A 23052-nucleotide genomic window follows, 5' to 3' on the forward strand; every position below is an offset into this window, starting at 1 on the left:
GTCACTTCTTTCGTGCGGAGCTTTGAAATTCGTCCGAATCCGAAAATCCGAAGAGCGATAAATTAGCGTTTATTTCTGCGACAGCGGCTTAGTTAGCATGACCTCCGTCACATGTTCCATTGAGTGACCTTGTGACGTCGACACCATGTTCTGTAAAACCCATCCTGAATTTCGTTCTGAGACAATGGTTTTTAGTGGTGTAATTGACTTGCATGCTTTCACGGCAATCGGGAGATTCGGGTTCGTATCCCGGTAAAGCCACAGATTTTTTTCATGTCAAAATTCATCCTTGGAATTAATAATTTTGCACCCCATGCGCATGACTTCCTACAAAGTCACGTGTTTCATGCAGTGTTTTTAAATATATTATTATTATTAATATGGATGCATAAACACAAGGAAGGGGAGGAAAGCATTCTTTCACTCCTCTTACTTTCACCTTTAACAATTAGTACAACCGTTGTAGATTAAAACTTGCTGGCAATTTTCCTCGAACGCTTTTATTCACACGACCGGTGCAGTAATTTTTTTCTATCCTGGCGATATTACAAAATGTATTGAAACCGCGTGAATAAAAATGTTTGTGGAAAATTGTCAGTTAATTTTTAGTTTATAATTCTACCAGATTTATCCTGAATAAACTGAATTTATTACAGCCGCGAGACAATGTTTTCTATTACGTCGCGATTGCACGATACAGAGACCTCTCTCTTTATTCTAGCTTCGACATGTCGTTATTCAACGTGGTGATTAATGATTTCATTAGATTTTGCCCTTCGCCTTTTCATTTTCTTAAAATATTTTATTGATGCTTGTATAGAAAACTGTATTCTGTATTACCGTATATAATTACGGGGTATTTAGGCTAAATTTTTATTAATCTTTAGTTTATCTCTCTCATAGTGAGTAATAGTAATCCTCAATAGTTAAATCGTAGAAGAATACTATGGTACAACTTAATTATCAAAGGATTAATAAAGAAAAGATTTGTCAATGTCCACTTAGACTTTTAATTGAGTAGAAAGCGTTTCAACGCTTCCGCGTCAGCATCAGGTTCACTCATGTGGCTTTATTTTATGAAATTTTCATCCATACATTTTTCTATCTCCCAAAATCACTTCATTGGTTCATGGACATTTCAAAATCTTTTCTTTCTTAATCCGCGTAACATGTCCCACAACATCTCGTCTGGCACCGTTGAATGGGGAACATGTACAATTTTTTTAAAGTACTGGAATAAGAAGGCCTATACCTCAAATGTCCTCGTCGAAAATTTCGCGTATGAGTAATGCTTTTTAGCTGAGTTATGAGTCTTTAAAAATTGATCTCCATCGGCTTCTTGAAAACACGACGTCATCGGAGCGTGACGTCACGGAACGGTATCCACTGATGACAGACTGAGGAAGTGGATAGAAAATCGATCTACGAGGGCTCAAATGCAAATTTGGCGATAATAATTGCAATTTTTACTTTAAATATCTTGCATTCAAGCCTCTAACACTCTACCCTCTTAGCGAAGTGAATGGTGTACCGTGCGATGACGTCAGAAGGCGTTTCAGGTCACGTGACTTCAAGCGATATTCGTACATTTTTAATTGGCATTTATTGACGTTTGTGGAGTACCAGGAGAGTTTTGGCTTATATATTTGGACTCGTGAGAAAATTTTCTATTCAATGAGACCAACTAGAATGGTGAACAAATTTCATGCATGTTCCCCATTCTTCAAGTATCAGAGCTCTATTTTTACGATTTTGCGCTTTTAATTACAACAGCTTGTGAAAAAAATAAATATTATTCTTCAGACTATGTGCCCTTACATCTTCTTCACTCTTGGTACACAGTGTGAAATTTTGCCTCTTGCGCCTTTTTCCGGGTTCTCTGTGCATTATTTCACGTGTTGCGGCGAAGCGGGAATTGGAGCTTTTCAACGAGGCGACCTCTTCTTTCCCCGTTCTCCATTGCAAGGCCCCTCATTGTCGTAGATTACCGTGGTTTTATTCTCCCCTGTGCCATCAATTAGGCGCGGCCGCGGTGTGCCGTCGGCGCTCCGCTTTCCGTGAAATATCGGAATCCGTTTGCAGCGGTGCATAGCTCAGCGGAACGAAGTCCTTTACCTCCTCTTATACACCGCCTAGTGAAAATGTGGAAAGGCATTCCTTACGGCCCCGAAATTACGTGTGACTTTAATATTAAAAACGAAAATTTTGGCACTTAAATTCTTCAAGCGGGACATACTTGGTAGAGAGACATTGTTGTGTCACGTGTGTTATAGCAGTTTGTCCATAAGCGGTTTAGATAGCGAGAAAAATGTGTTGGTTTTTATTCGAAGGCACGAAGCATGCTCATTTCACCGTTAAAAATTCCTGAGACCGCTTTATCAGCCCTTTCGAAGATGACATTGTAAGCATCGACGTATCTTTTCGAATTGAATGATTTGCTTCTTAATTCGTTAAGTGGATTAAATTGGTAAAGATGCATAATTATATCCCAATTTTTTGTGTATTTTGTCTATTAGTGGTTCAAATAGCCAAAACGTCACTGAATGTGTTGTTTAGAGCCGAGAAACTGGCGCCAAATACACTTATTTCAAGTTGAAAGTTACTGCTGTATTCGCATTAGCAGCCATTATGAAATCAACGTTAAAAGTCACGAATGCGTTGCATTGAATTATTTGCATTTGAACGATTCTGTTATCAAACGCATTCAAACCACGTCCATGTTCTTGTTGCAATTGCTCCTTGTTCTTTATTTAGTTGGCGTGAAAATTAAACAACTGAGATTGCTTTTTCGAGTTTCGCGCCTTGTGTTTTCTTGCGCCCAGATGCCTTATTTTGCGATGAATTTTTTCTTTGAACATACATCGAATATTTCCTTTTTTACGGGTTGTGAGGGAGACGGTTGATGGAATTCTGATATTGGAGTAGAATAGAAAATAAACAGCCTTCGCTCTTTCTTCACGACATTCTCGAAATGTAACACGTTTACGCCTACTTTCTCAATATTAAGAAAGAATTTTACAGCCTCACAGAAAAGTTATACTAGTTGCCGTGGGGTTCATACGAAAACATTGTAAATTAGATACGCGGCTTTCTGAGCAGTCGTTAGCAAAAAGTTCTTACTGACAGTGTTTTCTCTTCGATGCAGTTAAAGTGACATCCGGTGTCCTACAAGGAAGCGGAATTGGCCCACTTTTATTCATTATATATTAAAAATATACGATCTCTCGATTTGCAGTTAAATACCTTTATTCACTGACGGCATTGTCATCTACCGCGAAATTGCTGTACACATATACTTGTTAGCTGTAGCTAAAGACTACCAGAAAATAAAGTGGTAATTTTGGTGATCGAAAAATGTAAGGATGATCATTTCATACTGCTGGGAATGATTTGGAAACGATTGAAGCCCATTTTCTTAAGTATTCTGTGGTACTATGAATCAATTACCACCCTCGAATCCTCCTGAAATGAAATAAAATGTAAAAACGAAGGTTTATTTGATCTATGCATTTTACCGGGTTTTCTTCCGCGTCATTTGGCTTGTAGACAGGAGTTTCGCTGGCTATCATGCTGGAACTTTCGACCTGAAGACACTGGCAGGATAACTAGCAGTGCTGTTGTCCACAAGCCAACTGACGCGAAAGATGACCCGGAAATTTTAAATAAAATATTCTATCTTCAGGTGTAATATTAAACTCAATTTTTTCCAGAAATCTAGAAGTTCCTATTCTTTAATTTTTAATATAATTGACTGGGTAAAAGTTTTCCCTTCTAAAAAAGTTATCATGAACGTTTTCCAATTGATTCATATGTGTAAAGGTAGTCAAGGAGTTGTGCTTGCGAGGAAACAATGTGTTGCCCGTGCATACTCGGAAAACATAAGAATGACCGTTTCGCAATCATTAGCGCTTTTATTTTGAGCTTCCTCATGTTTCTCGAACTCTCCCATGAGAAATTGTGAAAGGAAAAGTTAGTGTTATTAAGTTTTATGCCCAGTGGGTACCGATAATGCTGACTGATGGTCGCGGAAAGTGAAGGCAAGTAGAAAGTGCTCTCTACAAAAACAATTTGAGCTACAGCCCTTTGTTTTGAATAGGGGGATCTTTATTGAAAGTCTTGGAGACGGAAGCAATTTCGCTGTGAACGCTGCTGAGCTGTCAAATTCACTTTCTTCTTTTCCAATCCCTACGTACGTTTTTAGCGCAGCTTTTATGGTGAAAATGGTGATTAATTTTTGGCGACACAATGTGAACGCTAGTAGTTAAGCTGTCCTTGGCATTTGGGAAGTATTATGGTTTCGAGAACGGGGAAGTTTCTCTCACAAGGAGTAGAAAATGTTTGTAATATCATTACAGTTAACGGTATTTATATAGGGTAGTAAGTACTGAATATCTTTCTCAGCTGTGGAAAAATTATAAATCACGACACCAAAGTTACCAATCGTGCAAAAACTACCAATAATATGAAGTCGGCTTCGGTGATGGTGGGGTAAAGTCCTTGCCTGCGACATAGGAGGTCGTGGGTTCGAGTTCGTGTGTGGGATGCTCCTATCCCGGGCATGGATGTTCGTGTACGTTTAATTGTTAAGTTAAAAAACCTGATTTTAAAGGCGAGCGGTGCTGTTTTCGGTGGTATAGTAATTTAAAAAAACGGAATATAGATAATAATATTGCATGCCAATCCATACTCACCTATCAGGCTCCTCTGCGCTTGTTACAAATAAACCTAATTGGTACCTACGCTTGAATCTCCGAATGATGGAAAGGTTATTTTTTTATGCATTTTTTGCTGTTTTTGATAGTAATTTTATAATAGTTTTTTTATAGTTTTATATTTTATTTTTACCTCTGATTACGACCGTAGCTGTGGTCAATTGTCGATGTATATTGTGCGATAATTCTTTACTTCAGAGTGCTTACTTCCTGAAAGGCACGTTAAGTCACAAACAAGGGCATTCCATCCGCCAGCATGACACAAAAGCTCAATTACCGGTGAGCATAGGAAAGATTAATGAAAAAAGGCGTTAAAAATTTTTGAAGAAATATTCCAAACCATACATGCGGGTCGAGACTCGGCTGAGTCATACTCGTACCGTAATTAGAGGAAAAAAATGATTGTACAGGGAGATTGACTTCTCGGGGACACGCAGACACGAGTATCATGTGAGCATTAACCGTAATTGCATAAGGAACGATCGATGTAATTTTTTGAAAGGCTTAAAAACATAGGCCGTTTGCGGTTTCCGATTTCTGCGAAGTCCCCAGGGGCTTCAGCGCGTTTCGCTGTGCTGGCCACATCGGCTTCGCAAATCTAAGTCGATTAATCTCTCCCGTTAATTACTTCATCCATCGCTGATATGCGGTATTATTTCCTTCTATTTCGAGATCATGGGTATATGAATCTCAGCGGAAGGAAAGGGAAAGAGCAATATCTGGTAAACATATTTACTCTATCACAGTTCGACCGGGAATCGGGTTGGTGTGGTGGCTAGAGTGTTGGCTTCCCACCCAGCGTACTCGGGTTCAAATCCCGGCGGTGGCGGAGAATTTTAGATATTGCTCAATCCCTGCCCGAGTGTTGTCTGGAGGACATTTCAGGCGCAACACTCCGTCTGTCGGATGGGACGTTAAGCCGTGGTCCCCTTGGCGCCTTTCGTTAAGAGCAGCCTAATGGCGACGCCGGGTTTTTCTCCACCCTTCCTTACCTACCCTTCCCTCGTGGCGCAAATGACCTCAGCTGTCGGTAGCCCCCAACTAATATCACACCTAACCTCAGTTCGGATGTCTGACCGGAAATCTGGAGAACCGGTTTCTTATCCCGGCGAAGTAAAATGATTTACTATGGCTAGAGATACGTGAAAATCGCACTTTCAACAACAGTTTATCGCATTTTGTAGCGTCTATTTTTTTATTTTCATAATAAGGTAGATGACGATAAAATGTAGTGAAACACAGTTATATGACAAAATACAGCATATTTTTAATGATTATGTTGTAGAACAATAGTAAATTAAGGAATAAGACATAATATGACGGAGGTGTAGCTTGCCAGCGCCCACTTGTAGTTCGCGGCCACGTAGAGTCCCAGCCAACTAGCAGCTGGCCAGTCGCTCACATGCTTTAAGCGGTGAGTGTCGGCGGAGCATTTAAACTGCGCTCGGCACAAAATGTACGAATTTTGCCATCGAAAAGGCAAATTTGCGTAAAATATTCATGAAATTCCAGTCATCGCATCTATGTGGCATTTATTTGCGCACGTCGCATTTATCGCATTTGCGATTTTCACGCATCTCTTACTATGGCGAATACCATTCTTAGCGCCTTTCAACCCCTTGCGCTGAAATGACGATTCTATCTCGTCATGAACTTATGATGCCAATTCACACGATGACGAGTGTAGCTCGTCATCAGACTTAAGCAATTTAGGGCTATACAGGGCAACAAATAGATATTTTGAAAAATTAACAAATGTTAAAAACATCCATAGTATACATTAAGAACTAAAATTTCATGAAATATTATAATAATAATAATAAATAATTTTATTACTCCACACACAAATTACATGACAATAGCAAAAATAGAGTAATTTTTGGTAGCCGCGAAGGATAACCTGTTTGAGGCTACCATCCAAAATAATAATACATTATGCTTTACATATAGTGTTGCTCATTTTGTGTTACCTTGATAATCTATATTAACAAAGCTTAAGAGCGTACATGAAAAAAGAGCTAAATTAGTATTTATAATTCGTTTACATCAATATTTTATAACAATATTTGTTCTACACTTTCTTTAGTGAGAAGCTAAGAATGTGCATTTTGCAAAAACTTTTTTAAAGACTTTGAAATACAGCATGACTGGGGTAACCTTTGGTCCTACGTACGAAAAACATTTTTAAACGAAGTCAAATTTGGTTGTGGTAAGGGCACACTTATTTCACGCAGGGTAAAGAAAGTTATGCATCGGAAGGAATAAAATGATTTTATACGAGTAGCGATGGCGGTGTTCTCGAGGTCCTAACGGGAAGAGGATTTGTTGGTGAACAATATGATTTTTATTTCATTGTTTCAGGTTGGTCACAAACTACGAAATATTATTTCATTAGCTTCCATTCCATTTAAAAAGAACCACAGAAAAAACAAACGGAGGATAGGAGCACGATATTCAGAAAATAAATTTAAGTGGAAGTGGTTAATGAATTGCAATTTCTCGTCTGAATGAAGGATCCCATTATCCTCGGCCTTTACACATAAGTAATCCCCACGAGCAATTACCCGGTATTGATTGGAAGATAATCATGTGATTCCCAAGAACTGTGACACGGGTGCCATTCCATTCGGTTCTGGCTTTCCAAGAATCGAACTCTACCTTCCTCCAAGCTTTCATGGGTAGTGAACGACGTCCATACCAGGAAAATGTGGGCAGAATAATTATTTTCTGTCTCTTCGTTCGGCGCGGAAAAGTCGTCCTTTGGCCATGAAAGAGAGGTCTTCTTTCATCCACTCTCCACGAAGGATTGTGCAAAAAAGAGAGATTCTAGGATCCCGTGTTTCTCAGAGGTGGCGTTCGCAAGAAAGCTCGCAAGGAACTGGCTAATTGCTTATTTCCTTTCACTTTCTTCGTTTTTTTTCGCGGGCTCTTTGTCTTCATCTGGTTCCTCTCTCGTTAAAGAGAGAACAGTCCTTTAAGGAGAAGTATTTGTACGTCTTGTCGATGGTTGTTTCGCCTTTCTATAATGCGCAGGGTGTCGAGCGACCGAGAATACCGGGAAACTCGGGAATAGAGTAGCTTCCTTCATCAAAGAAAATGAAAGGCATTGATTGCGATTCGTTACCCACCATTAGTGTGTTCATAATATAAAAATTATTTCGTTTTAGAAATACCGGTTTAGACGGATGGCAATGGTCCATTTTTATCCTCATTTGAAAACGGTCAGATTGGCGCCCACGCGATGCCACTCCAAGTGACGTCACAGGGACCTAGTTTCTATACGAGTAGATAGGAATTTTACTTCGTCTGAGATTCTAATGCATGCATGAGGCACAGACAAAGGGAAACATCGCTTAATAATCACCTATTAAAACTGCCTATGGTCGGAAATTTTCCTTCGTTTGATAAGGTATTAATAATCTTTATTTCAGCCAAGCGCTACCTGCTAGCAGCCAGCTTCGCAGCGGCGCACATATCCTCCACAATTTTATTTTCAAATTTGGCTTTGTAATTTTAATTTAGCCCAATGACTTTTTTTCCCAATCACTCATCCCTGGGAAGTATTTGTATTGAATCGCGCAGTCGCTAACCTTCCCCGCCTTAAAGCCACCGGATGGTCCCGCTCCAAACTATATAAGGATTATCGGCGCAACCTCCCAAGTATCCTCTATCCCTTTATTTCCCACACGTGTAGTAGCATCTCGGCTCACCGTGGAGGTCGCGGCTGAAACATATCCCGGAAAGCGATAGCCCTCAGCCGAGTAACCGCACAATTATGCAACCGGCGACACACGGATGTGTCTCCGTCGTAGCTAATTCCATTGGGATTCAAACTGGTGTAATAGCTCACGACATTTCATTGCCTATTGATAAAGTAAACTTTCCTGGCAGACTCACCAAAGCGCACGCCTTCCTTGTGATGGTTAGAATTTATATTCAGGAGTGAGCACAGCGAACAATAGCTAACTTTTTCAAACAATAGTTAGTTTCAAACATATTTCTACTTAATTAAAAAGTTTTCAACAAACTTTTTAATTAAGTAGAAAATATGATCTGGTTACCTTAAATCTAAATTTGAAGCTATGGGATAGTGGAAGGGGTTTGTAATAGCACTTACAGACCTTGTGACTTCCACAATTCTGGATGCATAGGATGAGGAACCCCAGAACAAGATGCCCTATGTTAAATGTGGATAAAACTTTGTAAATCCGTCTTCCGTAAATATTTTCTTGCAAACTTTTTTACCGCTGCGTAATTTCATACGCATTCTCTGCCAGCGACCAAGGGAACTCCTTTAAAGGAGCCCCGAAAACAATGGGATTAAGCTTTATGTCTGTCGCCGTTTCGCGTGCATTTTATTCGGCGGCGCCATTAGACAGCTGTATCTCGTTAAGTGTGACTTTCGACATTAACCGTAGTGGAAGTGGTCATTTTTAGTTTACAATCGTCTCGCATGCGTTGCGTTGAATGTGTGGTTTTTATGAGTAACAAGGGGACTGCATAGAGGAGGCCCAATTCCATCCCATAGAATGCTGTTATCTATTGGTACTTGGTCGCATTTTAATCAGTTTTCAAAGATGTCCGCGGTGTGTTGATAAGTGCAATGCGATCCACTTTTTTCTAATATTTTCCAATATTATGATTTTAATTGCGAGGAATAGCATTGAAAACTTGTGTATTTGATAGATCACTTCATCATGCATATAAATTTCCGTTAGTGCCCCTTATTATACCTTATTTTCCGGTGCAACTCGCGATCAATTTGTCCGTCAGCGACGTGAGTGGCGACTTTTGTAAGCCCAATCAAATGCGGGGTAGGTGACAACACTTTTACAGGCCAACTTGAGGAGGATCATATGTATTATTACAGAAAGGTCTTTTTATGTCATTCCATATATGCTCCGTTAATACTGTGCCTAAAGTGATAAATGAGGTATCATTTTAAGCGTTGAATCACCGGCTTCTGACGAAAAATACTATCTCAGTCTCAAATTGTACTATTTACCCATTAATTTGACTCAAAAGTTTCGATTTTTCCATTTCGGTTTCTTGCTCGAGGTATGTTGACTCCGCACATTTTTTTTTATTCGACAACATCGTGAATTTTAAAATTGTCCTTAAAGAAGTTTTGTAAACTGCGTGCCATTATTCAGTAACAGACATCATGATTTGTTCGTACTGGTACCAAACTTTCTTGCCTGTATCGTATTCATATGTTTTGCATATTTTTGCAAGAAAGCAAGTGTAAAGAAAAAACTTTATGATGCACCTTCGTCTCTATTTAAAACCAAATTACACTGTTTCCTTAAAATACTTATTCCTTGATTGCGTGAAAGTGCGAAATTTTCGTACGGGTTACCTATTCCTCTATTCATCTACATATTACCCCACAAGGCGTGTAGCAGGGGGTGTTAGGACATCAACCGTTTACTCATAAAAAGGAAATGCTTAAAGAAATTACGATTAGCATTTATTAAAGTCCTTTATGTTTCGGGGGAAAAACGAAATCCCCATATCTATCCGTTCGGCAAAATATCTCTCTTAAGTTATCGCTTCTGTCGGACCTGGAAATACAGTGGGGCTCTAATATTATGTTCTCCGTGTCGCTCTTTAAGATATCTATTCTCAATTGTTCAAGTAATGTAAGCCTAGCGCGCAGCCTCCGAGTCTCCAGCGGCTATCAGCCTAATTCGCTTAAAATGTAGGTAACGCTTTCTGTAGGCCCCTAGCAGTTTTTGACGAACCGTGCTGCCATCCTTTGTATTTTATCCGGTATTCTATTGTATTATTCCTGGTGTTTTCGTGCAAACTTTTTTTGCCAGTGCCTAATGTCATGCGTATTCTCAGCCAGCGACATTGAAATTCAGATCGACACCGCTGGCGGCCTATTCCGCCGGCATCGCGCGGCGGTAGCGTCCAACCATGTGGGTCAACAGAGAAAGTTCCCCCCGCGCGCGCGCGGTGATTTTTCCTTCTGCGCTGAAGGCCGCATTCAAGGTGGAGAGCGTCCTTGCGAGACACTCGGTTGCGTCATCACCGCGAGCTCTATAGCGCCACTGCATTCGATTCGTAGCTCATGAAAGAGGTCGTTAGATAATCCACCACTGTGGAACTGCAGACTGCCCGCCTGGAGCAGAATTCTGCACGATTTTGACCTGCATAACCAACTGGGTAAAGTTAATGTATATTTTCAAGAGAATAGCTATGTACAGGTTGTACCATTTATCTTGACCACCCGAAATAACTTTTTGTCCAGATGAAAATTCAAAAATGTGTCAAGCAAACGTTCATTAGCCGTCAGGGGAATATTAATCAGCATGATTGCCTTCCTTGTAGCTTTGTTATTTACAAAGATATGAACAGCGGTATGTCTTTTTTAAAGGGCACTCTATATTTTTTATTCGGCAATTCATTTCCTCTCCTATAACTTCTCCTGTTGATATCTTTGTAAATAACAAAGCTACAAGGAAGGCAATCATACTGATTTATGTCCCCCTGACGGCTAATGAACATTTGCTTGACAAATTTTTGAATTTGCATCTGGACAAAAAATTATTTCGGGTGGTCAAGATAAATGGGACACCCTGTATACTGGAGGGATACGCGACTGATTCGTAATCTGTGTATGGCCCAGACTGCGCAAGTGACGGTAACGGAGGGAGAATCTGGGTGGGCAAGCATTGGCCGAGGAGTGAGACAAGGTTGTTCTTTATCGCCGCTGCATTTTAACGTATACGCTTAGGAGATGGTAAGAGAAGCGTGGGACGAGTTGGAAGCTGGAGTGAAAGTGGCAGGAATGTTGTTTAAATCGGTAAGAATCGCGGATGATGAGGCGCTCGTTAGCCTGTCATCGAGTGGACTGCAGGCTATAGTGGATGCGTTAGACGAGCGGTGCGAGGAGTATGAGATGAGGATTAATCACAAGAAGACCAAGGTATTGCGGTTTTCTAAAGCATCGCGAGCGAGGAATGTGAGACTCAAGATAAATGTAGGTCGGGAGAAGCTTGAGCAGGTAGAGCAATTCCACTATTTAGGCAGCACATTAGAGGAAAACGAATACAGTAGTAAGGGCATCAGGAAGCGAATTGCATTAACAAAGGAGGCGTTTATGAACAGGAAGGAGCTTCTGAGAGGATTATTATGTAAGAGTTTATAGAAAAGGTTAGTGAAGAGTTTGATATTGGAGCGTAGCTCTCTACGGTGCAGAAACGAGGACACTGAGGAAGGAGGACGAGAGAAGATTGGAGGCATTCGAGATGTGGGTATGGAGAAGAATGGAGAAGGTGAAATGGACAGAGAGGAGGAACGACGAAGTACTGGACATAGTGGGTGAGGAGAGGCACCTTTTAAATGAGATACGGAGGAGACAGAAGGTATGGATGGAGCGAGAACTAAGCGGGGAGGGGATGCTGAAAATAGTGTTAGATGGTAGAATGTTAGGGAAACGTGGGAGGGTAAGGAAAAGAATAGGATTTTTAGATAGATTGAAGGAGAGAAGGCCTTTCAGTGAATTGAAGAAGGTAGTGCTGGAAGGAAACGGAGGCTCCCAGATTATTTCTTTAGTACTCCATGGAAGCCTACCATAATCGGTAGAATACTATAATAATAATAATAATAACCCAACTTAATGAGTTTGATAAAGTGTGCGAGGAGTTATTATTTTGAGTATTCTGCCGATTTAGGTAGGTTTGCATGGAGTGTTTAAGAAGTTTTCTGTCAGTCTCCCTGTCCTTCATGGAATTCGCTCTGCAAGTCACTTTATCCGTCACTTTAAACAGCAGGCTTCAAATTTACATAATTGTTCAGTTCATTTTAGAAGAGTCATATGATCAACATTAGAACCCTGATAACTCGAATCTCGATATCTGGACACTCCGGGGTAAATCGACAAGCCTGACACATTTTTTCCTCACACCCATAACGAATTTTTGAGGGGGCTCGGGCCCCATGGAGTCGGCGCTACTGAACAAGCTTCGTATTTTATATTAAATTTTTAACGATTAATTCGTCGCCACAAAAAGGCGTTGTTCGGAGGTGATGCCTCATCTAAATATTAGACTCCACATCTTATTTAGCGTATCAGCGAATGCTCTGGAAACGCTGTGTAACGGGTGTGTTAGTCGTTGCTTTGAGTCTAGCCGTCATTCATCCCTAGTAATGTAATCAGGCCATCAGGGTGTTTGGGAGCTCTCGATGAGATTTCTATCGATTGGACGACGACGTACCTGTTGGTTGTTTCGGTGTTGACGTCAGCGCCCTTTCTGGGGCTGTGCCCGAACTAGGAAATAGACAATGTTACCACTGAATATTAATCCCGTCTGGCCCGGTTTGGAGCCTAATGTTGGGAAATCGAAACTTGGAATGACGTTCCACTCCGCTCGGATGGTCTTTTTTTTCTGAATGATTGCTCATGTAACACTCATGATTTCAACTTTAAATTTTCAGGATAATTAAAGCAGGCCATGAAATTTGCCTGCACCTCAATTATTTAATATTTTTCCTTAGTATTTCCTCTGGCGTAATGCAGGGTTAGCATAATGTCTTGCCCTGACTGTAAACATTTATTACAAAATAACCGTTGTACGTAATAACTTTTTTCTGGGGCTATATCAAAAACAGAGTCTTCACCACGCCAGTTGTGACGTTGACGAACAGGAGGCTAGGTTACAAGCTGCTGTAGGTATGGTGTCAGAATACATGTTACAAAACCCCTGGCGGGAACTGGAATACCGCTTCGACTTTCTCCGAGCTACCAAGGAGGCACACGTTGAAGTTTACTAACGCTAGTGGTCTTAAAAAAAACTAGTAACGCTGACCTATGTAACAGCATCAAATAAAAATTGTAATGTCAAACGGTTATTCTGTAATAGATTTTTATAATTAGGGGAAGCCTTTATTCTCACCTTGTATTTTTATATTAGAGAATCAGTCAAATGTAAATCAAGGTCTACTCACCATACCCTGAAATTTTTGAAGAAACCCCTTGAATTTGATAATTATAGAAAGGATTCTCGTGTTCTCCACCGGGTAATTGGCTGCGTGTCTCCCGACCTTTCGAAGAGCGGTTTGTTATTCATTGATGAAGGAGATCCCCTGAAGATGAAGAACAAGTCGTTCTTCGAAACGTCAGGAAATATGCAAACCATTACCCGGATGGAGAACATGAAAATAATTTCTGCACCTGATACATTGACAGTGTAAGTTCTGAATGAATGATTCGTCGCTAGAAATACGACCTCCATCCCAAAATTATTATTTCCAGTTCTTACAATTTTTTCTGCCTTTGGTTCCTCAAGGATCATTTTTTTCTGTGACATCTAAACTGCTTAAATTGGATCCTAGGAACTAACCTAGGAAGAATTATTTGTAATATTATGTCAGTCCTTTTTTGTGGAAAAAAATCCGATATTTGTGTGTTTATTTCGTTTTTTTTACGCTGCTATAGAACCTCCGTAATTTACTGAGCGGTCCACTTGAAGGATGATCGGAGGTATGAGCGTATGATTAAGTGCAGGAAGGTCGCCACTTCAGTGCTCAAATGAGAAGGACGAAGCCGTCCCCTCAATGGCAATCACGTTGTGGATCTCCCAACAAGGCAGTCAGACGAAAGTTTTGTCTTGTGGCGAAATTTTTCGGTTGCCGGGAGACGAAAAAAAAACAGTCTCGTATATTTTTTTTGCTCGAAGCCATTGCCATAACGTGATTCAGAAGGAATTCTTGTCCTCGATGTGGGTCAAGTTGGTCGTCAAATATTCTTCGAAAATCAAGTGTCGTTTTTGTTTCGCTATCCATACTCGTCCGCACTGTTTTTGCCCCAGAACAAAGCGATTATGTGATGCAGTGAGAGTATCTGCATTTGCAATAGGGGGCTCTCTGTTAATAATGATGAAACAAGAATTCTGAAGGAGATCAGTGAAAGGAAAACGGCTCTTACTCTTCGGAGAATATTTGATGACCTACTTGTCCCAAAGTGTGCTATAAATTCAATACTTCCGCGTACTTGTATTCAGATATTAAATAAATATTGTCGCCAGTATTTTCTTAGAAGCCAGGTCATGCGTTGATTTTTTATTGTAAAATAAGTAATGAAAACAAGTCGGTTGTGTAAAAATATCATACAAAAGTAAATTCATCTAAATTTTTGTATTTGAAGGGAACTGAATATTTTATTGCCGTTAATTGCAGTCAATGTCTGGACAGAATGATTTGTGGAGTTATTAGCAGCTGTACAAAGAAAATAATTTTTTTCATAATTAAAATATTTGTAGAGGTGGTTTTCGATAATCAATTGTAATAGAAGCGGCTGTTAACACCGAAATAGTCGAAACGCTTGACCATACGCGATGAGGTCTGGAAAAATCCCTTCAACCTTCGTTTTTTAAATTCCGAATATGACGCTAAAAATGTGATGATATATAATCATAGAAATGTAATTTTTGCCTCCATACCTTTAACACGTAATAAAAATTTGTTGAACGATAACACTCGTAAATAATTTTGGCTCAACACGGGTTTGATTGAAAGTCTTCAGATACTCCAATTAAGGTCATTCATGTCAAATTGAAAACCCATCATTCAAAATTCGAATCCATGTCTACTGATGGAATGGCTAGTGACGAATATTTTCAATTTGCAATAAACATTTGGAGCTATGCCACTTGATAAAATCAGAGAAGGTTATGCCTGAATTTCAGGATCATTTTTCACGTGCCATGTCTAGTTTAATCTTCTATGACAGCTCAAATGTTGGCTCTAGAACACCATATTTTGCTTCTGAAAACTGCTATAATGGTGACCTCTCCTTTTGGGAAGTGGGAGACAAAAATTGGGATTTTCTTTCCGTTGTTTGCAATTGTCACTTTTTATTTACCTGGGCACTGCTAGTGATGGAAAAATTATTTCGATTTCAATTAAATTCGAAATAATTTAATGAAATTATTAGTGCAAGGTGGACGAAATCTAGGTCTAGCCACTAGCGGCCTATGATGACGTCATTTGTCCCTTGTGAAAAACTTTTCTCTATGGCCGCTGAAATAGGAAATGCGCGCCCTCGACCATCAAGAAAGCATCTTAATCACTTAAAAAATGTTGTGAAGCCGAATGGTTGCAAGCGGTGATCCCACAACTTAAATATGGGTACATTAGCAAATTTTTAGTTATAATATTTCAAGATTTATCCTGCGAAGATTTTTTCAACTAGTCAAAGGTGTATTTTGAGTGTTTTTCGAATGAATATAAAGCATATTTTTGCACTAACTTTTTGTAAAAAAAGAACAGTCGATTTTTTTCAATCGATCGATCTTTTGTTTCAAAGTTCGATTTTTTTTCAAAGTCGAGGTTTCATTTCGATTAAAAATCGCTTTCGACGGACATTTTTCCATCACTAGGCGCTTCGTGAAATCCCCGCAGCCGGTCAGTGAGGCATGTTTTGAGCTGCATGAAGAAAACATAGGGATCCACAAATGTTGAGACGTATCCTATGTCATTTTTGTGCCTAATTTCGACAAAAATGACTGAATTTTCGTGGCTTTAGCTAATTTTTGATGTTGCATTGAAAAGGGTTGCTCTGATGAATTTGTTGATGAAAAAAATGTTGGTTCTAGACCTTTGCTCTGACCGATTGAATTCGATGGCGGCACCGGCAAATTGAACTCGAGTAAACAAATATGTTTGAAAAACTAGCATGTTAGAAAAACTAATTGTTCTGTGGTTATTCTTCTTGATTCCTATCTACCGATTCTCGAAATCTATGCTTCGCTGAGACGCTTTCGAAACGGGTTTCGTTGCTACGGTGATGAAAGGTATTGATTTTTGTTTTTTTAAGCAAAGCTGGGTAATAAATTTCACTACTTCCCATTATGAAATCGTGTCATCTCTATTTCTATTATCATTTAGACTGTATGACTAGAAGATGACTTATATTGATGGTGGTCACACGACCGACATGCGGCCAGCTATTTTCATCTCACATTCACTAAATGTATCCGATCCGAACATGGTAGGGTAGCATGGGGTATTTGAGAAGTATTCTGACATTCTCCCCTCCCTTCATGGACTTCCCTCTTCAATTCATAATATGACATACTCTCTCTCATACTACTATCGATATATTCTATGCTCTTTCCCTCTTTTCCCCAACATTTCACCTTCTAACACTGTTTCCAACGTCCCCCTAGCTCAATACTAGCTCCATCCATACCTTCTGTCTCCTCGTATCTCGTCAAGAAGCTGCCTGTCCTCACCCACCATGTCTAGCACTTCGTCGTTCCTCCTCCTCTCCGTCCACTTCACCTTCTCCATTCTTCTCCACACCCACATCTCGAACGCCTCCAGTCTTCTCTCGTCCTCCTTCTTAAGTGTCAATGTTTCCGCAGCGTAAAGTGGACACTGTACGTAGTTAAAAAATTGTTTAAAATATTTTTTTGCGCATTTATTTGTTCAAGTATTAACAGTCGAGATTTTATATGCATCCCGCAGAATTTACATGCACTCGTATTTCCATAATGGTCCGCAATATCATCTTCTTTGGCCACCCCTGACTTGTGTGATGGTTCCTCACTCTCAACGCCCGTTTAGAAGGTGAATGGGAGTGTGTTATTATTGGGGTCGGAGGAAAACGGGTAAAAGTCGGTTTGAGGCTGCATCTTCATCAGTGGACGAAAAGGAAAGGGCCATCTGTCCCACTCTCATCTCATCCCTTGCGCCGAAATTTAATATTCGGGTCCCACGACACGCATATACTGTCTCGCGTACCAGTTTTAACTCAGACCCAGACAAGACGCATTTTTTCCGCCCGACCGGTTGTTTTTTCCTCACAATTTTACGTTTTTAAAACTTAACATATGATTATGAAATTTTAATGGTGTTTAGAGATCTTATACTTGTGACTCAGGCATATATCGAAAAAGTTCAGCTCTAGATTATTAGTTAACCTTCTTAGCAGTGGCGTAACTATGGGGGGGATGAGGAGATGGACCCCCCCCCAAAGCCTCTGAGAAATAAAAAAGTTATTTTAAAATATTCTCTAGGTTTGAAAATTTAATGTTTTTATCTGCTAAAAGTAAATTTTTTTGCCAAAATGATGTAAAATGCAAATCCAGGCATGTCATTTTCCAAAAATTTTCCCGGACCCCAAATTGCCGGGGGGACCATCCCATCCCCCCAAGCATATTCCTAGTTACTCCACTGCTTCTTAAGTTAGTGCCATAGGCCGATATAACGTCTTGTGCTCCATGGGCGAAAAGTACATAGCGGAGACCGGATTTCAAATCATAATAAGTTAAATTTTGTTTCATCCTTTATCCTATGCATTAGAATATTATGACACCAAATAATACCTTTTTAGTAGAATGAAAAAAAACATGAATTTTATATCTAAAGTAGTAACTTCATATTGTGTTTTTTTTCGTAAAGTGCTACAAAATTCTTAAATTTACGATAGCCCTTTTCGCTCGGACCACCAAAGTTTGGTGGCGCTAAGAGAGTAAAGAAAGTATTCTGTTGATTAAAGTTGATTTGCCTGAGTAAATTGAGGATTATATTGGCAGTATCCCCTTCCTCTTCAATTAACAATGAGGCCTACTCCTTTTAATTCTATCTAAATCTCTTGTTCTCTTCCTTCCTCTCCTTCATTTACCAAAATTCTACCATCTAACACTGTTTTCTACGTCCCTCCCCAACTCAGGACTCGCTCAATCCTACCATTAAAGGTGAAAGTGAGTTTTATAGTATTTTAGATACATATCCTCAGCTGAGTCGGCCGCGGTGGTTCCTTGACGTGGATTTTTTTGGTGATACTGTAGTGTTACATTTACAGTGCAATCTCTGTAATCCTGCCTTGCGGTAATCCGACATGTCTAGTAGTCGGTCGTGCAGTCTGGCGACTTTCCTTCGGCTAATATAATTTCGTCAGTTATATATAAAAGAAATTTCAATGCGTATTGAGTGTTTGTATTATTAATATGTATGTAGGTGTTTGTCTGTCCATAATTTGCATGAAGTTTTGGTGTTGCAGAGTCACAGTGGTGTCCAACGTTTATTCTGCCTTAATTGATCATAGTCTATATTATAAATATGGTCTACCTAATTAACACCCTAAAAGTAGGGAGAGATGACGTCACTATGTATTTAATGGCAAAATTATACCTTAAAAGGTTTTTTTTTACTTCATTGTGTTTGTTTCCTGTACGTTTCCGATAATCCGGCTATACCACGGCTGAATATGTGTCGGATTACCAAGATCGCAATGTATTTTGCATAATGTCTCTATAGTGTGTAATAGTTTTTTTCGTTTTTCTTTTGTTCGCAGGGAGGAGGTCAGGGATCACTCCGTCCGATGGGGGGCGCACTTTTCGTTCGTGTGCAAGATGAGTGCCAACGCCTCCACGGGAGTCCTCGACCCGTGCGTCCTCAGGGTCTCGGTCCGAAAGGTGAGCGCCATTTGACGGCATTCAGCCGTCGATCCTACGGTCAAATTGCATCTCTTCCCCAGTGTTCTCAGGCGTAAGCCAGAATCACACGATTAAGGGGACTGTATGGAGGAGGCCCAATTCCACCCCATGGAAGGCTGATTTCTGTTGCCACTTCGGTCTCATTTTTATCGGTTTTCAAAAATGTCCGCGGCGCGCTGAAGAGTACAATGCGATTCACTTTTTTTACAATATTTTGCAGTGCAATGTCAGTAATGGCAATGAAAATGCATTGAAAATTTATGAGTGTGATAGGTCATATAATCGTGTGTATAAATTTCGGTTTTTTACTCCCAATTATACCTAGTCTCCCCATGAAACTCGGATCAATTTGAACGCCAGCGATGCGAGTGGCGGCTTTTATAAACTCATTTAAATGGGAGGTGGGTGACAACACATTTAGAGGTCGACTTAAGGATCCTCTTTTCCAATATTCGTGCTCACGATAATTTCTTCTACTCCTTCCAAGCAAGGATGTTGTAAATATCTGGAGGGAGCACCACTGGTTTCGTGCGTGGAGCGAAGTGTGGCCGGAATAGGGGTGCTTGGGTAGGACAAGCCACGCCCACTTTGACCAAAACATAGAAAATCCCATAAGGGTCAATGTGGTTTCAACTATTCGGTGAAATTTTTCGTCATAATTCGTTTATACATTGAAATGACCTCAACGCTCAATGTACATCTTTTTTCTTACTTCATTGGTAGGCTTCGCGAATTTATGACTAAAAACATCTTTTCCCAGGGAAAAATGATTATCATAATCACCACGCTTGCGTTCTACAACCAACTCAGCTGAAAATAAAATTTTACGAGAGTAAACTAGTCATTTTCCTGCACTAACCGGTTTTTTAATTTTATTATATCCAACGGAAATCTAACAATTACAGTAATAATGTACATTTTCAAGGATTTCCCTACCAGTAAAGAGGCTATCAGACACAGAGTTTATACCCTAAAAGAAGTATCGTGAATAATGGGAAAAATCATTTGACAATAATCAGCGAAATACTAATGATTATAGTAGCATTTTTCACTTAGTGTAGTTCATTTTCAGAACAAAACTTAGCCTCCTCAAAATATCAGTCGGATACTAAGTCCAAAAATTGTCAAACCAAGATAGCGGAACTGTGACCGCGCTAAAAACTCGGAAACAGTGCCTCCAGATATTTACAACCAGCCTTGCTTCCAAGCGATTGCACCTACGATGGCGTCACAAGCAATCATTTTTCGCGATAGCTTCAGGGATGGAAATCACATCCCTTTTTTCATCATTCGGCGCGTCCCTTTTTCCGTCGCTGAAACCATCACTGGGACCGTCCTTGAGCCAATCAGAACGCACGGCCGCTAACACAGCGATTGTAAAGACACGCTTTTGGCTTTTATTAATTTTTTCCCCTGATATTTTTTTTTATCTTCTCCTCTTGTTCGTTTCTGTGTGTTCTAATTGTTTAATTGGGGTAATTTTTGCTTAGGTGTATTTTTTGCAAAAGGAATTTTGCCTGGTGTATTTTTATTTTTGACGTCTGAGCAGAAACTATTGTATGTGTTCGTATTTTCACTTAACCCGTTAACGCCTAAATTTTCTAATAAACGCAATTATAAAATAAGGCTTATCAATTTAAAACTCTCAAAATCCCCAAAAAAATTACAATAAATAACAAAAAAGGTACGTTTAGTATTGCAATATCAGCTCGTACCTTATCGATGGCTAAGTTATAACAACACGTAACTCAAAAATAGCAACATTTCAGGAGAGCATAAAAACGATCAATTTCTTTTACTTGCACACTAAAATTAAAAACTAAAAGTTTATAAAACTGAAAAAGAAGCATTCATTTGCAAATAAAGAGTTATTCTTTGTTTGTATTTTATTTTTTAATGCTATTACACTTTGTTTACCTGTCTCAAACGGGCCGAATTTCAGATACGTGTTGTTAGAACCTAGCCATCGATATGGTACGAGCTGATAGTGCAATACTAAACGTACCTTTTTTTGTTATTTATTGTGATTTGTTTGGGATTTTGAGAGTTTCAAACTGATAAGCATATTTATAATTACGTTTTTTAGAAAATATTGCTTTTTTTAAAGCAGGATTTGACTTTATTTTAGTAATTTTGGATGAAAATGAATCTTTCTTTTTGTGAAAAATAGAAACTATTTATCGTATTTAGCATTAAAATGTGAAATAGGATTTGTTTACTTAATTTCGATAATTTTTTAACCCATTAAGGTCCCAGAGGTACCACATGGTACCAGGCTGTATCTTCAAAACTGTTGGTGCTAAAATTACAAAATTTTCACCCAATTTTATTGATTTCAAAATTGAATATTACGAAAAAGTTCGGATGAAATTTTTAATTCAGTCGTTACCGGCTAAGGGGAAACCGAGGGCATAAATAAAATTTCATTGGTTCATTCGATAAAAGCAATTTGGAACAAGGATGTATTTACACCAAGGAGGAAGTTCGCCATGAATAAATTAATCATTAGGCTTTGCCGAGATTCGAACCCGGATATCCCGATTGCGGTCAGGTGTACTAGCTAATTGCACCACCAAGTGTTCTTCACAGAGTTTATTTCAGGATGGGTTTTACCGACGACGATGGGTTTGCCCACGTGCGCCTGACTGCGTACGAAGTCACTTTTGTCATGCAGTACTTTGGAACAAGATGCTGTCAGTCGATAACGAATAGTCTACTATCGTCCGTGATTTGAATTCAATAACAGAATTTATTTGCGTATAACATTAATAGTAGTCCGGATACGAGCATAACTTTTATTTCTACCATGACTATTGCTATATAAAGAACTTAACTGCTGTTTTTTTCTAAAAGGAAATATGATAATTACTTAATAATTTATGCTCTCTTTAAGCTCTCATTTAATTAAGTTCAATTTTAAGCTAGCGTAACCGGGCGTACAGACAGTTTTACCCATATGTTAAGCGAATTAGGCTGGGAGCCGTTGGAGATTCGGAGGATGCGCGCTAGGCTTAGACTGCTTGAGCAATTGAGAATGGATATCTTTAAGAGCGACACAGAGAACATAATATTAGAGCCACACTATATTTCTAGGTCCGATAGAAGCGATAAATTAAGAGAGACGTTTTTTTCCGAAAGGATAGATATGGGAATTCGTTTTTCCCCCGAACCATAAAGGACTTTAATAAACGCTAGTCCCAACCTCGTTAGAGCCCTTCATTTTTTTTATTAGCTGTGAACGGCTGGTGTCCTAACACCCCCTGCCACACGCCTTTTAGGCGGCTTGCGGGGTATTATGTAGATGTAGACTTTGGAAGAAGATTATAATTCCTTCGCCCTGGACCAGGAGAATAGAGGGCCGGATTGTGGCCTCATCTGGGCCAGGTTAAGTAAAACCAAAGTCAAGTCTTAAAAAGAGGGACACTCAGATTCTCACGAAAGTGAATTTTACATCGTTTCTACCTAGGATTGACCCCACTTTGACCTCAATAACGTGTCTTAATCCGATCCAACGAACGTGTCCACTCATCCCGTATTCACGTATCGGTTCGCTCCTGATGTGCAGCGGACGGCTGCGATCACTTCGCTGGAGTTTGGAAGTAAGGCAAGGCATTAAACTTTCAGAGGAGCGTCGCGGGATATTTCCAACTTGGTCGCTTAACCCCTCTCTCTTGCTGCTCCTTTCTCGCCGAGTTGCCAAGTGTCGGTGCTCCTTGATGATCTCCCCGCCTGCATAAACATGAGACTTATCCGTCTCGTTCGTGACGGCCTCGTTAGCCGCGAAACACGCAGCCTGTGTTGATTTTTCAGGTGGTTTCCTTTTTTATCCGCTCCCAACTTCGGCGCGAGCTTAGCGGAGCGTAAAATTTGACTTTTTAAAGTTTACGTTC

General features: G+C 39.7%; 1 protein-coding gene across 4 annotated transcripts in view; it reads left to right on the top strand.

Annotated features, from left to right (window-relative positions):
* Positions 1 to 23052, top strand: part of LOC124169819 (protein FAM102A) — a 388545-nt gene that overhangs the window by 334764 nt on the left and 30729 nt on the right. For all 4 annotated transcript variants that reach the window (XM_046548597.1, XM_046548598.1, XM_046548599.1 and 1 more), the window contains exon 3: positions 19021 to 19141. In XM_046548597.1, coding sequence (XP_046404553.1) covers positions 19021 to 19141 — 121 coding nt within the window. The remainder of the gene's footprint in view (positions 1 to 19020; positions 19142 to 23052) is intronic.

The sequence above is a fragment of the Ischnura elegans genome, chromosome 12 (assembly GCF_921293095.1).
Source record: "Ischnura elegans chromosome 12, ioIscEleg1.1, whole genome shotgun sequence".
Lineage (NCBI taxonomy): Eukaryota > Metazoa > Arthropoda > Insecta > Odonata > Coenagrionidae > Ischnura > Ischnura elegans.